Consider the following 17,653-nt stretch of genomic DNA (forward strand, 5'->3'; position numbering starts at 1 on the left):
AATTACAAATGCATTTAATGCCGCATGATCAGTTCTGTGTATGATGATGCTTGCCCTTGTGAATTGTATTAGAACAAATCACACATTAATAGTCGTCATTTTATGAAAAAGTTTGAACAAATTGCAAAAAAAAACAAATGTAATGTGATATCACCATGAAAATTACTGAGTTGATTACTTACATCAAGACAAACAAAAAATGTATAACAAGTTTTTTGAAATTATTTGTTAACATGGACAAACGGTGCATAATCTAATTACGTATGTGCTAATTTGTATAAATACCACAACAGATCTAAAAATTGGGTCTTGCCATGTGAAAGTATCTTGTTGAATCTTGTTGACATAAGAGTAAAATACTTAGGCTAATGTTAAAGGTACAATATGTAAGAATTTTGCATTAAAATATCCCATAATCTCAAGGCCAGTGTTATATATTTTGTCAAGTTGATTACTTACAATATCCCAAATGTTTCCAACTATTTTTAAATCGTGAGAAAATTGCGATTTTAACCAAGGAAACGGGGCGTTAGAGCAGGGGGGAGCTGGGAGTCGCCAGTCAATTGCGTCATATCCGCTTTACCCTCGGTTTCCGCTCGTACTGCGTGAAGTCCTGGACAAATGCGGAAGTTGTAGTTGTAGCGTCTATCAAGCAACACACGTTAGCTTGTTTCTTGCAGTCGTTATGGAACACAATTATTCTTTACCGATTGCAGCTGGATCTGTCGACAAAGCATGCTTAATTTTATATTTTCCAAATGTAGCATTCGGTAATAGTTATGTTTATGTAAGGGAAGTATTATTTTTTTAGGTTTGTGTTTAGTTTATTGACATTGTTTATCATGTCTGGTGTTTATGGCCATGTAAATAAATATAGCATGTGTTATACATAAAGATTAATCAGTATTTTGGCAAATGATGTGGGTATGTTCGAATGTACTTTTACAACAATTGTTTAGAACACGTAAAACTGCGCCGCATTATCACAACAATGAATTCGACATACAGTAACATCTATGATAACCAATTTAGTATTAAACCTTACTTTTCTTGCGGTTAATTCATTTTAATGAAATAAAAGTATGATGAGGTTCAAGAGTCAGGAAGGAAGAAGACAGGGTCGGCGTGACTGGGACTCGTACTTTATTAAAATAAAGCAAAACAAACAAAAGTAGTGCACAACGCGCATTCACCGTGGCAACCGCGACGGCACAAAACAGTTCAAAAATGAGAGCTCGGATCCACTGGTTTTCTTTCTCTGCGTCCAATTTTCTCTTCAGTCTCTCTCTCGTTCCAGCGCCCGGCTTATAAGCGGTCTCTCCACGCGGATCACAGCAATAAGACACAGGTGTTCGTCATTTGCACTTGACCTACTTGCGTCCCGCTCGTCTCTTCTCTCTCTCATTACAGACCGCGCTGAACCACGCCCCCCTCGCCACAAAAAGCATGTCATTATAAAAATAGAACTTAGCCTCATCCATGAGCATGATTTTTCGATTCCCGTCTGACTGATTTACATCCACGGCGGAGTTGAAAACGACAGTTCCCATCATTCCACGCTCCTTCACATCGTCATCAAGCTACGCCGTTGTTGTTGTTTGGAATGTAGCGCCCTCTAGCGGCCAAAAATTCTTGCATATTGTACCTTTAAGGTCTGAATGGAACCCATTTAGGCTACCCATGAGCACTGATACATATAGGCAGGAAGAAGTACTTTAGAAACCAGCCTTTATTAATTTTTATTGCAGAGATGGGGTTTGGGGCTGGGTCTATGGGACTGTTTCTGGGGGATGAGTCTGAGGGAAGAACAGGAGACAATGGTAAGGAGAATGCAGAAGACAAAAGGTAGGTAAAATAAAAAGTGAACCCCCAGAATTAGCACATATGCAATTAGATTATGCACCATTTGTCCATGTTAACAAACAATTAAAAAAAACTTGTAATACATTTTTTGTTTGTCTTGATGTAAGTAATAGGCCTATGTCACGAAAAAATTGAAGACCGGAAGAACGTCTTTTAGTAGGGATACGGCTCCCGGTTAGCTTTTTACAATGGCGGAGTCCGATAGATACCGCTGGACCAAATCTCTCCGCAACCTGCCTAAATGAAAACTCTCAAGTGGAAAAGCGTGAAAGCTGAGGTATGGCTGTCTACGTCCTGACGCAGAGCAACCCAGTACACTACAACAACAGCTGCGCGTGTTCGCCAGTAAGGTAAACGTTTCTATGGTAACAGCGAGTTGGACCAATCAGCAGACGTTGCTGCTACGCTTAGGATTGTGGGTAGTGTAGTTTTTTGTCATAAGATCGCGGATAAAACCTGTTTTTCTTAAAACAAGGTTGATTTCATACGAACTTATAGCTTCTACAGGAGCAAAAACCTTCGTTTCACAACCTCATAGCTTGTGGTCAGTCTACCTCAGATGGTTAGACATTATGGCTGATAATCTAAATCCTTATGGAGAAATACTGTTGACCGGAAGTTCTGAATCCCTACTCCGCGTTCCGGAAGCAGGAAGTGTGACATAGGCCTATCAGCTCAGTAATTTTCATGGTGATATCTAAAGGTTAAAATTTTTACCCTATTCACGTGAGTAAAAGAATGAATAGGCGTATGAATAGGCTATATTTGGGTCTTTTTCGGAACTTTCCCCTAATGGGATTCTTCGGGGCGTTTTTTTTCCTTACTCAGGACATATGGAGGATACAAAATCAGTTGAGTTTACTTCTGTTGCAATTTGTTCAAGGTTGACCCCCATTTTGGCTTCAAATGACTGGACTATAATAAGATCACAGTAAACTGACTAGCCTATTACTTAGAAAACAGCTGGTAACACTTTATTTGTATAGTCTGCTTTAGACATTCTAATAACTATAAGTAACTTTACAACTACATGTCAACTAACTGTCATTAGAGTAATTGTAGACTCTCTGCTTAATATCTGCTAACACTTACACAGATGATGATGGTCCTCCAACAGACATTCTACTGACTAAGTAACTACATGTCATCTTATTCTACTAACCCGAACCTAACAGTCTACTGATACTCTAATGAGAGTTAGGCCCTGTCCCAAAAGGCACCCTAACCACTTAATCTTTCGTCATGGGGTGTCCTACGGTCTCATGGACTCGGCAGCCATTGTAAGTCCACAAGACCGAAAGTGCGTATGAAGTGTGCCATTTGGGACAGGGCCTTAGTTGACGTAGTTGCAAAGTTACTTAAAGTTAGTAGAATGTCTAAAGTGGACAATTGAAATAAAGTGTTACCAAACATCACATAACACAAATAGGGCCTGATAGAAATTTAAGAATTGATTAAATAATCTATTAATTCTCTAGAACAGAAGTTTTCACAATGGACCCGAAGAAACTATTATTACAGTGTCATTTTAATGAACCTCATCTGTCAACTTGATGTCGTTGAATAACGTTCAGTTTTGTCCAAGCACTTTGTCCGAAACTCAGCACTACAGGGACATAGGAACATCATTATTGAAAAAAGAAGAGAGCTACAATGAGTTTGATCAACAACTCATGGTGACGCCTGCATACACCACCTCATCCTTCTCTTTAAACCTCTGTAAGAAATAATAAAGACAGAAGATGTTTGATTATTATTTTCCTCATCTATTTACACTCTTAAAAATGCTGGGTTGTTTCAATCCAACTTTGGGTCAAATATGGACCAACCCAAACATTTGCTTTGACCCAAATTTTGGTTGAAAGAATCCAGCATTTTTTAAGAGTCTTTTCTGGTTTTTATTCATTAACATTCTACACTTTCTTATAAATGCATATAATGACACTGAACTTGAGACAACAAAATGGAAAGCACACAACACACAGTCATTAGTTATCTTACCCTTTTATGTGAATTTTGCTTGCGGTGTGTTGGTTTAGCATATATTACCTCTTCTTTGTGGGTTTGAACTGTTAAAACAATTGGGAAAGCATCATTGGGAAATGTATGCATGCACCATGTTATCAATGATCAGTCTTTATTAGAAATATATATGATTTTTCACAAAATGTAGATGTTTTGTCTATTTTTTCACTGCAGCAATAGGTAACTTGCCCCCTTCGGCTGTTTTTCTCAGTCTCTTGCAGATGCAGAAGATCCCAAGCACAGCAACAATCAACAGAGACCCAGAAGCAGCGGTAGAGATCAACACTGGATTTATACGCGTAATGCCTGCAGTCAGAGATACATTAATGTAAGTCAAGTCTGATCGATGTATAGTAGGCTATAAGTGTCAAGGAAAAAAAAACTATCAAGGGATCCTTTCAGTTTACACATTATTATATTAAAGTTTCATTTCTTTGTTTCAAACTTGGTTTATTCAAACAGGCCTACATTAAATAGGCCTATTAAATATACTGATACTTGTGTTTCAGGTCGTTAAAATAGGGCCCTTTATATCACTTTCTTCAACAGTTTATTAACATTTATGGAATAGGAATTTATTACATAAGGGCAGATATTGTAATCTCACTGAGGTCACGCACCTGCACAAAGATGGTGGCGTGAGGCAGTATTTTCTGATTTACAAAAACATCTTCCTCAAAGAAATCTGCCCTTGTGTTGAGGTTTGATTATTTAAGTAATTCATATCAACACTTAATAAAGCAAGATGCCCTTGTGGAATGTAAAAATCTATGGATTATTTAAAGGGGGGGTGAAATGCTCATTTTCACTCAATCTCCTGTTAATTTTGAGTACCTACAGTGTGAATGTGGTATTCAAAGTGCTTTTAATTTGAAATGATAGCATGCTAGCATTGAAAGCATATGAACCCTCCCTGCAAATCGCCCTCCAAAGCCACACTTCCTCCAAAACACATGAATGCGCGCAGACCGGAAGCGAGACCACCAGAGACTTGCTAACTAACTTGCTTAACTTCAGCGTCGTGCAGTTATAGAAAAAAATAGAAAATTAAGGCTGGAATATGTAACACAACTTCTGGAAATCTGAACAGATTTTAAAACGCTATAGGTATCATACACTTGCTGACTTTGTAAATGCTTACAGAGAATATCGGAACATCAAACTCTTATCAACTGAGGACCATAAACTACCAGTCTCAAGCAGAAATGGACATATACAGATGTAAACATCTCAAATTGGCTCAAAATATCCTACGTTTATCCTCCAGCTGGATATAAAAATCTGAAAAGTCTGAAGATAAAAAAAAAAATCTCGGTTTGTGTACATTATAAACTGTGATTCATTTAAACAAAAGTTGTTTAGTGTATTTTTAGTTTAGTGCCTAATCAGAATCATGAAATCAACAACATTATTATGTTTCAAATAATATTAACAAGAGAACTGCATTAATTTTGAGTTTTTATGGCGCGCATAAAGGGATTGTGATGAAAAAAAAGAAAAATGAGATGGAAGGAAAACATTTTTCAAATCTTTTGCGTTCTATTGCAAAACCTGTTATTAGTTCAGACAAACACTTCCTGTTTAATGTCCCGCTGGCAGTGTTTTTCAGAGCTCCATAGGTTAATGTTTCATGGATATGATACATAGATACAATAGCGTTTCATAGCGTTTGAATATAAAGAAATGCGGTCAGTGTTTAACTCAAGGAGTTCAGTGAAGTTGTCAAAATATTCACAGATTCAAAGTTCCCGGATCAATAACACGTGAACTAAACGTTGTTAAAACACAAATGACACAGTTTTCCAATCCTTAGATAACAAACCCAATTTGAAGTACAAATAAATGTTCAGTGATATCTTCCAAAGATTTTTTAATTTTGGTGCAACATTTTCTCTATATAGTGTTGATATGGCAACTAGTAAATACATCAAGTTTCATCATGCTGGCATGTGTGAGAAGTTTTAAACCATGAGTGTTACAACTAGTCCCACATTAGTTTGTGTCCCACTCTCCCCTATAGTACACAAGAGTGAATTACGCTTCTCTACTCACCATAGACAGTAACATTGTATCTGTATTCTTTCACTATTTTGTTACTGATGGTTATCAGATAAAGTCCAGAGTCTTCCGTTTTGGTGTTTGTGATGGTCAGAGATCCAGTCTGATGATCCAGCTTCAGTCTGTCCCTGAATCTCCCGTCAGGACCATCATGTGTTTTAAATATTACAGCCTCTGTGTTGATTTCAGCTATCAGAGACTTCTGATCTCCAAACTCCCATTTTATAAGATCGTCTTTCTGTATTTCAGTAAGATTAGTGTGTAAAGTGACAGAATCTCCCTCCATAATGGATACCGTCTCAATGGCACCACAAAAAACTGGGAAACAGAGACATTTTACATTACCGTAAGATATTCAGTGTGCCAAAACAAGTTGGTTTAACCAAGCTTAAACCAAAACATATTTTGAAATTACAAACTTTGGAAATACACTTGCGGCTTTGTAAAAAGTTAAAACATTGAAGTTAATTAAGCTTTTGAAATAAAAAAAGGCAGTAAAATTGTATAAAATGGCAAAAAAAAAAAGAAGACAGCAATAGGTACGAGGCCAAGCACAATAGGCTGCAGATCTGTTTAAAGTAAATTTAATTGGAAATAAAGTATCTTCTGATGATTTTAGGAAAGCATAAGTAGAATTATAATGTAAAACAATTGGTTAGAACTACTACTTACCGAGAACTAACTTACCGACCAGACGGCAAAAGCACAAAGTGCAAAAAACAAATGTGTGAGACATTTTCTTTCACAGATCAGGGGTCTGAAATAGTATCACTCAAGACCTCTGATGAATCTGAGAACATCTGTGGTCTGCTTTAATGCAAAGAAAGGAAAGTCTGTGTACAGAATCTCTTTGAAATCTGTACTTGTGTGTGTGTTGGGGATGTTGTCCAATTCCGGAGAGTTTTTTTTTTTCTGTAAACCACAGTCGCTTGTTTTGTTTTTTCCTCACAGTGCTGTGTGCCATTGCTTAAATGAGACCACATTATACACTCTTTCTCAGACTGGATGAATTTAGTAATTTAGTCTAGGAAGAAATGCTATAGCTTATTTGTTTATCTCCAAACAGGGAAGTTCCAGATGTGTCAGTTATATTTATACTTCTACCTGGATTACTGCATAAATCTTCTTTTTTACAATAACCAACACATAATTACAAAACACACTCTCAATAATTTAATAATTTCCTTCTGGTCTGAATATTTTGCTTATGGAAACATCCAGGTGCCATTTTTCAGAAATGTTTTTTGTTTAGGGCATTTAGGGCAAAAAATGCCATTTTTAGGGCAGTATATAGATCAGACTGTGACAAACATTCATCTGAAGACTTCTTTCTTACACTGATTAGCATTTACTACACTACATTTTCAACCCTTTGTAAAATGATTGTAAGTAGTGGTAGTAGTATTGACAGATTGAAATTTGGGAGAACTGTTGGAGATCTCTGAACTGCAGCTACACTCTCAGCCACTTGAAGTGGTGGGCGTGCCAAAGTTAGGGGGTGTGCCGAAAGGTTTTTCATTGGTGAAAGGAGCTTCTTGTTGACAACTGCATTGGCCAATCAGTGCTGAACATTCATATATGTCATTCCTTTAAACTGAAACTTGATGGCAATCAGAGTTTCCTTTAAACTGAATTCCTTAAAACTGAAACTTGATGGCAATCAGACGTGGTGTGATGTTGTGTGTGATGATTCAAATTATGGTTGTCAATTTTACGCATTAATTTGGTGAAATGAATTAGCCTATCAAAAAAACAAAAACGTTATAATGATTAATGTATAAAATTTTCTTTAACGCAAGTGAGCCAATTGATGAATATTTTTTAATTACAATTTTAATGTATTATTTTGTTTGGTTTATCTTGCAGCTTTAGTCATTATTATGTTGTTGATGCACATGTTACAGTGAGACAAAAACAGACTTTGTATTTGTAAAGTTTATTCTTTATAGTTGTCATTTTTGTGAATGAATGAATGAATGAATAGAGTATGGGTTACATGAACATAAGCCCTTGGCAAATTAATCAATGTTTTATTGGATAGAATTGTGCATGTATAAATAAGAACAAGAACTTATTACTCATATCAAATAGCAACCTGTGCAGCCTATTTATAAATCTCTGCATGGTTTATGATCAACCAAATATTTGTCCTTATCAGGCAAAACTTTGATGATTTTAGTTTACGTGCACTTTTACTGAGAAAACCATACAATTGTAAATCATTGTTGTATTATAAGTGAAAATTACTGCTTCTATAACATATTTTTGCTATCATGTGATATCAAATGTCATGTGCAATCAAAGGCAGACATTACAATTTAAATTCAAACTTATAGAAAGCTAATGCAACTCTAACAGAGTCATTTTAAGAGACATTTGTATGCTTCCAAATAATAATAGATTATTTTTTTGTTTGATGATTTGATCATTTCTATTTGTGGTGTTATGGTAATTTACTGCCCCCTAGTGAGGGATAAATAGTACCGGCATCACTCGGAGATGCTTCAGAGCTGAGGGGTTGGAAGACGACGATCTCTCATTCCAGTCACTTTCTGTTTGAGCAAAAGACAGAGCAAAAAGCAATTTTCATTGCTATTAGGAGTGATCTTGGAGTGAATATTAATTGCTTTGTTGCTATTTTGCAAAGAATGTGCAGCATTTGGCGATGAGAGCAAGTTCCCAGCACCGGGTCTTTTCGTCCGTGTATTCCTGGATGCTGTCGTTTACTGACCTCATCTGATGGCCATGATCGCTGTCTCACATGCCTGGGCAAACAACAAGCTGAGTTCGTGGATGGTGAATGCCCTAACTACGAGAGCATGTCCATGTTGTGGTCTGGTTAGTCTTGCGTAGCCAGAACTTCAGACTGACGGCAGAAGGTCTGGACTCTATCTCAGATTTTCTTGGCCAAGGAGGAAGAGGAAAGTTTGACTGTAACGCAACAAGTCACAGTGTAACAGCTTTCCATTAAGCCGCTGTGGTATAGGAGTGAGCAAGTAATTAACGCGTATAAACTCCATGAACACCGATTTAAGATGCAACAAATGTCTTTTATTTATTGTGCTCTAATTCATAAACGTTACTTCCAATTTGCTTCTTGTGGTGTCTCATTCTTTGTTGTTCAAAGTCCATACCTTTCAAAAACAGCACATGGACATTGTCCATATTCCATATGTCCTTGAACATCACTCTTTATCAGTGAAGCACCATTAAACTCAATCCAACACATTACAGTCTTATAAGCATGGTCGGCATGATATTCCATGTAGTACATGGCTTAACACAGTCAAAAACTGTGTGCTTCCCCACTACCAATACACCTGTTGTCTAATTACCCATGTGCTCCTAATATGCCAATGTCAGAGCGCCCCCAATGAACAATGACTCCTACACACAGTTCATTCGTCACTCCGCCCCCACAAACCTCCCACTCCTCCCCCACCTCAGTCATGTCATGTGCCATCAAGCTGCTGAATGTTGGTGTGGATCCCTCATGTAAGTCCCTCACCTTATATAAAATCAGCATCGAGACAGGATATTTTAAGTGAAATTTACAGAATTTATATAGAATTAATCAAACAGAAGTAAGAGTAGAATTTGTATGGATATGTGCTTTCCACTTTGTGAAGAAAAGAAGAGATTGACATAGAAATTCCGTCAAGTAAAACAGAAGTAAAAGGTATTATTAAAACAGCTTTTGGAAATATGTGGCTAGAAGAATGGAATAAACAGTCAAAGGGGAGACACCTATTTAGCATTCAACCGAAAGTGGGGATTGAAAGAAGGGTAAATGGAAACAGAAAAGAAAAAGAAGAGAATATGCTGTTATAACCAGGTAAACTCAAACTTTAATTATTCACTGCATATTATTGTAAAGTGTGAGTCAGAAAGCTGCAATTTCTGTGAAAAATCAGAAACAGCTGAACATGTGCTTTTACACTGATGCATATAAAGGAGAATGAAACCAGCTTGAAAAACTAAGATATGGAAATGAATCACAGAGTTAAGAATATATTTCAGAATTCACAGAAACAGTTAAGGGTGTATGATATTGTTCTAAAATATTTAAGAGATACAGATTTGATTAGAAGGATTTAGTTTTTTCCTTTCGTTCATCAAGGCTTCACACTCCATCTCAGTAGGTGGAGAAAATGCACCTTAAAATAGTTTACCGACTGCCATAAAACACAAAAGAAGACTTTCTGCTGAAGTTCAAACTGAGCATCATAATGGGGAATAATTGTGATTTAAGTGACTTTGAATATGGAATTACTGTGCATAGATTTTTTTAGGTTATAGGTTTTTTTTGGGGGGGGGGGGGGGGGGGGGGTTTAAGGATATTGTAATTTGTGTTCTTGTTTTGTTTTGTTACTTTTGATTATTTAGTTTGATTTATTTCCTTTTAATGTGATCTTTCTTTCTTTTTTTTTTTTTTCTTTTTCTTTTTCTTTTTTTTTTGTGTAGTGCTTCCTGAAGCAGACTGGTCCTTTGCTGCATATTGGGCTGACCTTCACCAAAGGTTGTCATTATTATTGTTTCAGTATTTGTAGTGAACTTTGTGGGTGAGATTCTGTAACTGGTGCTGTCAAACTTTCCCACTCTTTACACGGGAAACGCCTGCAACAATTAGTAATTAAAGGTGCAAAACCACGTGGGGTGTGTGACACAGTGTGTGTTTTCCAAGAAATTACAGCTTTTCGCAAACAAAGTAAATTTTCCCATGGTGTAGGCTTGGCCTAAATGCTCTATAAAGTGTCGATCTCTACTGTTTTTTTGTTTTGTTTTTTTTTCATTAAAATCGGTCTCGGTTTCATGTACGATCGACACAGGCAACGGATAAAATATAGATGAACCACCAATAATGTTCATTAAAATACCATTTTGAAGAGCTCCACAGCAATATGGAGACCTTTTCCGTGTTCATTGTGTTTTCTTTCTACGGTAAGACTTTTGATTCATGTAGGCTATACTAGCTTAATTTTGGTTTCCCTTAAAAAAAAAATATATATATATATATATGTATTTTCATTCTAACTGTGATAATGTAATGGCTGTAACCATAATATGTACGGTGGTCCTGTTTGGTTGGCTGAGTATGGTAGTTTCCGGTCACATGTTCCCTTTATGAATTGAGTAGCGTTAGTTCAGTAGAAATGGCGGCGTGCACACTGAATAGACAACGTTTTACTCATCCACTGTTTTGTTAAAATACTTATTTTTTCGAACCACTGCTACTCTCTTCATCATCTAATGGACTACCCGTGAATCTTCATCTTCGTGCTTGTCAGTAATCACAGCAACATGTGACTCTTACAGTGTTTTATATCTAATTTCAGGTGTGTTTGGTGATACAGTTGGTGAAACAGTGTCAGTGATGGAGGGAGATAATGTCACTCTACACACTGGTCTCACTGAAGTACAGATTGGAGATGTGATAGACTGGAGGTTTGGACCAAATGCCATTCTCATAGCTAGAGTCAATAGAGCAGCAGGTACAACTAAATTATATGATGATGTTATTGATGGGAGAGACAGACTGTACATAAACCAGCAGGTTGGAGATCTCATCATCACAAACATCAGAACTGAACAATCTGGACTTTATAAACTAAGCATCCATGGCAGAAACAAAGAGATGATATACAATGTCAGTGGTGAGTATGTCAGGGATTTCAGTGTAATAATTAGATTATTTAATTATTATTCTTTTTCTACAACTTGTCAGATATTAACTAGAAAGGGAACATGACATGGGGAATAACATTTGTTTGATCTTTTGATTGGTTAAAAATTTGGTTGAATTCCACACATCTCTGGATGGTGAAAATGACATCTCCCATCGTTACATTCTCCTTCGTAGCGTCATCAAGATTCGACTTGGATATTATTTTGAAAATGCGACCTCTGGCGGCGAAAACATACATATTGCGCCTTTAATAAACCTAAAATGAGGATAGTTATAAAATGTTGAATCAAATTTTGTTGAAGGGGGGGGAAATATTGTAATATTGTGTATATATTACACAATATTATATTATCTCTGAGTAACTCTTTTTGTTTTTCCTCCAGTTTTGTCTGATAAAACTGATGGAGTGAAGACTGTGTCAGTGATGGAGGGAGATTCTGTCACTCTACACACTGATGTTACTGAAATACAGAAATATCATCTCATTCAGTGGATATTCAGAAACATTGTGATAAGTTCAATCGATAAAACGTCCCAAGTTAGGGCCATAAAAAAACATAATGCTAAGCCATTCTTAAACAAATTGGAGGTGGATCATGAAACTGGATCTCTTAAAATCAGGAGCATAAGGACAGAACAGTGTGGAATTTATATCCTACAGATGACCAGCAACACTCATACCATACATAAGAGATTCAATATAACTATTTTTGGTGAGTACTTTAAGAATAAAAGTTAATTCTCTCCTTAGAAGTGTATATGAAATCATCCACTATGGATGATTGGACCATTAATGGGGGGTCATGTGTAACCTGAGTAATTGTATGGACTGACAAAATTACAGGGCACGGAATGCAGTATTTCATGACAAAGTAGTAAATGTTAATGCATGTCTTGCACAGAAATACAAAAGCCAGCATATCAATAAATATCAGCACTTCAAGTTTATTCCAATTCATGGATATAAAAGAGAATGTACTTTTCTTTTTGTAGATAATACATCACCTTTTTTTAAAAATGCACCCAGAAATGTTTTCTGTTTGTTCTCCATTTGTGTGTGCTGATACAGATGCAGTGAAGTCAGTGTCAGTGATGAAGGAAGATTCGGTCACTCTACACACTGATCTTACTGATATATATGATGAGATACTGTGGATGTTTGAATATGAAGACTCTCTCATAGCTGCATTTAATAGAATTGCCCAAAACGTCTCCATCTATGATGATGTTCTTGATGGGAGATTCAGAGACAGACTGAAGCTGGACGATCAAACTGGATCTCTGACCATCACAAACACCACAACTGAACATACTGGACTCTATCATCTAGAGATCATCAGCAGCAGACACACCTTACACAAGAGTTTCATTGTTAATGTGTGCAGTAAGTAGCTGAAGTCTTTAATTTATTTCAGTTGTTTAATTTTTTACAGTATTTTTAAATATTCTAATAATGTAGATCATCTTAAATGAACAAATTACTGTAAATAAAACTGGATATTATTGGTTAAAAACGATAAACTGAAAACAAAATCAACAAAACAATATCAAGAGCTTTGACACAATTGGAACATTGCAATAGCCCCTTAGTGTTTACTGTTAAATTACCGGTGAATTACCAGTGAGAAATGTGTAAACATGACCTTTTTCAAAAATACCGGTAATCAGTTCTGGGAATTTACCAATGAGGGGAGTTTTAATATTACCAGTAAATTACCCGTATGAGGCTGTGTGTTATTACAAAATGATGACTGGTATGATCACGTACTAAGTCAGAACGCACTGATGTAAGTAGTCTGCTTTGTCGTTATAGCCATCTTGACCATTGCGCCGCGTCTTAAAGCTTTTTAAGGTGTCGCGCTGGAGACCCAGCCTTATTCCATTCATCAGTGCTGCGGCTCTGCGGTTGGATACTATTATTCATGTCTTTTGTTTTTAAGAGCATTCTGGCTGTAAGTCAGTCATAAATTAATGTTGTCATATTAAACAGATAGTAAAACTGAAGCAATACTCCTTATGCGGGCGAAAGAAGATAACGGCTCCTGACTGTTGTCTCCAAACCAGAAAAAAAACACGCTTCAGCTGATGCCTTCTATATTTCATGTCTTCCTCTCAAGAATCAGGACAATCAACATCACAAAAATAAAATGGACACCGTGAAAAAAAATTAAAATAAACCAAAATTACAATCAAATTCGTGATGACGTGATTTTGCCATGACGTTGTTCGATAGGCTATATAGCCTAGCTTATTAAACTGAAATCAATACACACAATAGGCTACCTTAAATTATAAATAAACGATAACCAAGATATGCAAACATATACCGTGTGCTTTCCAATCAGGATTCAGGAGACATTTTCTGATCAAACACCCTTCTCAATATTACACCTCTCAATTTGTGTGCGACAACTTTCTCTGTTTTTTTCTTTTCCGGTGTTCACGCAAATCACATGACCAGTACGTCTTATGTCACTTATTTTCTCCAGTAGGTGTCATTATTCCCAATCATGCAAATCAAATATAGGCTACAATTCCCAAATAAGTATTAAAGTATTGCACAACATTTATAAAACAAAACAAACCAACAAAACAAAAACTTTCAAAGGTGAAAAATATTCAACAAGAAAATTCTCTATCTGCGACAGCTACACAGAGCGTTTAAAGATCATTTCCAATGATGACTGCCATCACAGATTTTTGGTGCTGATGTGTGAACGATCTATACCGGTAAAAACGCCGCTTTTCCTGTGAGTTTCACAGCGTTCTTCGTCAAGCTTCACGGTGCGCTTCACAACGTGTTTACATTTATGTCAAACGTGAATTCGACTCTCAGGCAGCGCTGGTGACAGTTGGTCAGAAGTGTAAAGATGAGTAAATCATGAGAACTTTTCTGGGTATACAGTAGGCTATTTCTTTTTAGTACATAATACAGAATAGCAAGAGACGGATTCCTTCTGAAGATTCATCAGTGGAATATGAATAACAAGAGGAGGAAGAAGCCAAGCAAGAAAAAAAAAACAAACAAAAAAAAACGTGATACTTTGTCAGGTCTTTAGTATTTGAAATGGAAAATTTGTGTATTTTTTTCTTGTAAATGAATAAGAAGTGGAGTTTGTGGTGGGTGCTTTTGGATCATGCATCACAATGCCAGTCATGTGATTTCAGTAAACAAGCTTAGTTAAGTCATAATTGTTTTGAAAAGTAATAAAACATTTGTAAAAGGTGTTTTTATGACCAGCAGGGTTTGCCAGCATGTGGTGTTTCGTTTCAAAACAGTGAATCATTTTTGGAAAGCAACGGACCAAATATATATATAACATAATAAATATATAAATATATATAAATATATATATATATATATATATATATATATATATATATATATATATATATATATAATTTATATATATATATATATATATATATATAATTTATTTATTTATATATTTATTATGTTCCCATTTGTTCAAATAGCAAAAGAAAACTGTGTTTCACACTGGATAAAAATAGAAGAGAGATTGATAACGGCAGTCAGAAGAGACACTTGCACTGTGTGAGGCAAATGGTGGTCACATCAGATACTGACTGTTTTTTGTTTTTGTTTTTTTATACAGACAGCACCTGTTTTAGGCTGCTGTCACTTTAAGATCTAATGCATGTATCTAATATACTGACATTTCCGATATTCTCTCAACTGTTGACGTTTACATAAGACATGTGAGTAGGGCCTACTCACAGAGACAGGCATTTTGACAACTTTGTGTGTATTTAGGTGTGGAGAAGCACAATAAATTAAGTCGAAAGAGAATTCAAGTCCGAGTAAAAATGCATCCGAATCCAGTACCACAAAGAGTTGTACTCAAGTCCGAGATCGAGAACCCCAACACTAATATAGTGTTATAAATGTACATGCAAAAAAAAAAACAAAAAAAAACAAAAAAACAATGTATTTACAATGCTGATGACTGTTAAAAAGCCCCATTACAGTTTGTGAAAAGGTCCATTGTTTCAATTGGTTAATATGTGTCTGAAATCGCCCCCTATATCCTCATTCACTATTCCCTACATTACTTCACTAATATAGTCCACTTGAAGGAGTGAATGAAAACGAGTGAGTGAATTCGGACACTGAGTGTGCCAGAAGGGCTGCAGCTTTTGCATGGTTTGTGTTTGCGGTTTAATAATTATTTGAAACGTAGCAAACTGGCAGCTCCATTAGTGATGAAAAGATTTGTCCTGAACTCTGTCATGAAAACTATGTTTAACCCTTAATTAAACAATTTAAAAATCAATTAAAAAAGAATTTAAACCTGTATGATATTATGCTGTAGCCACATTGGACCAGTGGTTTGGAAAATGGATGGGATAGATATGAGTTCACTCGATAATGTCCAGTATGGTTTCAGACACCGAATGGCTGTCCCTTCAAATAAAGGCCAATTTAAGTGTATGGGGGCCATTTCAGACACAGCCAAAGTTTCAGAAAGCTTTGTTTCTCCTGTCACTATAAGTGGATGAGTCAATACTCAGGGAAAGGCTCACTCTGGAGGGTGGATGAATGATTGTGTTGGTGAGATGTTACACAGTATATGTTGATCTTTGTCATTCACATGTGTTTGAACAGATGCAGTGAGAACCATAAGAGTGAATATGGGAAAACCTGTTACTCTAGACAGTGGTGTTACTAAAATACAGAAATGTGTCCAACTGCTGTGGAAGTTTGGAGATGAAGAAACTCTCATAGAATTTAATGGAACAAATTTAGTCTTTTCACGTGATGGGAAATTCAAAGACAGAATCCATTATCATGAAAATGGATCTCTAACCATCAATGATATTGGAATTGAACACTCTGGATTTTATCATCTAGAAATCATCAGTAGCAGACACACCTTAGTCAAGAGATTCAATGTAATTGTCACTGGTGAGTAGTGAGTACCTTACAACTTTCAATGAAATAAATGATTTATATTACAATTTATTTTGGGCCTCTTACTCTCTTTGTAAGATGTTCTGAAAATAACACATTTGCACTATATTAAATGGTACTTTAATAGATGGATACCAAACAATCTCAATACACTTTGTGCAAAGCAATATTTATAAAGACTCATTTTTCTTTTTTATGATCATTTATACATTTAAAGACAATTACTTTGTGATACTGGATGCATGCACTTCTTTATTAGAAAGTAAAGCAAAAGACTAAATTTCTATAAATTATTATTTTGGTGAATTTATTTTCCTTGTGATCACAGTCTGAAAAGGTTATTTAATGTTTAGATGTGTTTCTGTCAATGAATGAAGTTCTATTAATAATTCATGTTTGCTATTAATAAACATGTCAAACAGATCCTTTATTTAACTGACTCCTAAAATTGATGTAGTTTTAGTCAAAGTTCGCAGTGTTTGTTATAGATAAGATACGCTCACACTAAAGCCTGCGTCTCTCTTTACAGTCGCTGCAGATCTTGAACACCCAGGTTATATATCACTGATCTGTGTCGCTGTTCTGCTTCTGGCTGTAACTGTTGGTTGGATCATCTATTGTCGCTGGATGTCTGGAAGAGGCAAGCACACCCTACAGACACTACAGTAAAGGTAAACATCTTTATTTGGCTAAATTAGCATTTAATTGCGTGTGATTATTTTTCAATGCAGACAGGAAAATAATCCAACGATGGACTAAAAAGTCCAACTATGAGGTTTCTCATTCTCTCGTTTCTTTGTAGAACACTCTGAATTTCACATTCCTCTGATTCACTGTACTGGCAAAAGCATCCCTATGGAAAAATCAACATTTCAGACAGAACTTGTTCAATGACAGATGTGCTGATGTTCTGTAACTTTAAATTATAATGTTCATTTCTCTCTCTTTCAGTGGCGGCTGCTGGTCTTTCAAAGAGGGGAAGCTCATTTTGGGCCTACGTACGTCACCGTACATTTTCGGCCTACATCTTAAAAATCATATTATACTTATTATATGTTTTATGTTATTAATAGTAATAATTATTAAAA

General features: G+C 36.0%; 1 protein-coding gene across 1 annotated transcript; it reads left to right on the plus strand.

Moving 5' to 3' along the window:
* Positions 1-9,326: 9,326 nt before the first annotated feature.
* On the plus strand, positions 9,327-17,548 carry LOC307169641 (uncharacterized protein; the record flags this gene model as incomplete). Its single annotated transcript, XM_079890369.1, has 7 exons — positions 9,327-9,441; positions 11,283-11,600; positions 12,016-12,345; positions 12,702-13,016; positions 16,260-16,559; positions 17,095-17,236; positions 17,517-17,548. The coding sequence occupies 6 exons, from the start codon at positions 9,327-9,329 to the stop codon at positions 17,232-17,234; spliced, it is 1,518 nt and encodes a 505-aa protein (XP_079746495.1). The 3' UTR covers positions 17,235-17,236; positions 17,517-17,548.
* Between the last annotated feature and the right edge of the window lie 105 nt (positions 17,549-17,653).

The sequence above is a fragment of the Squalius cephalus genome (assembly GCF_949319135.1).
Source record: "Squalius cephalus genome assembly, chromosome: 13".
In the NCBI taxonomy this organism is placed as follows: Eukaryota; Metazoa; Chordata; class Actinopteri; order Cypriniformes; family Leuciscidae; genus Squalius; species Squalius cephalus.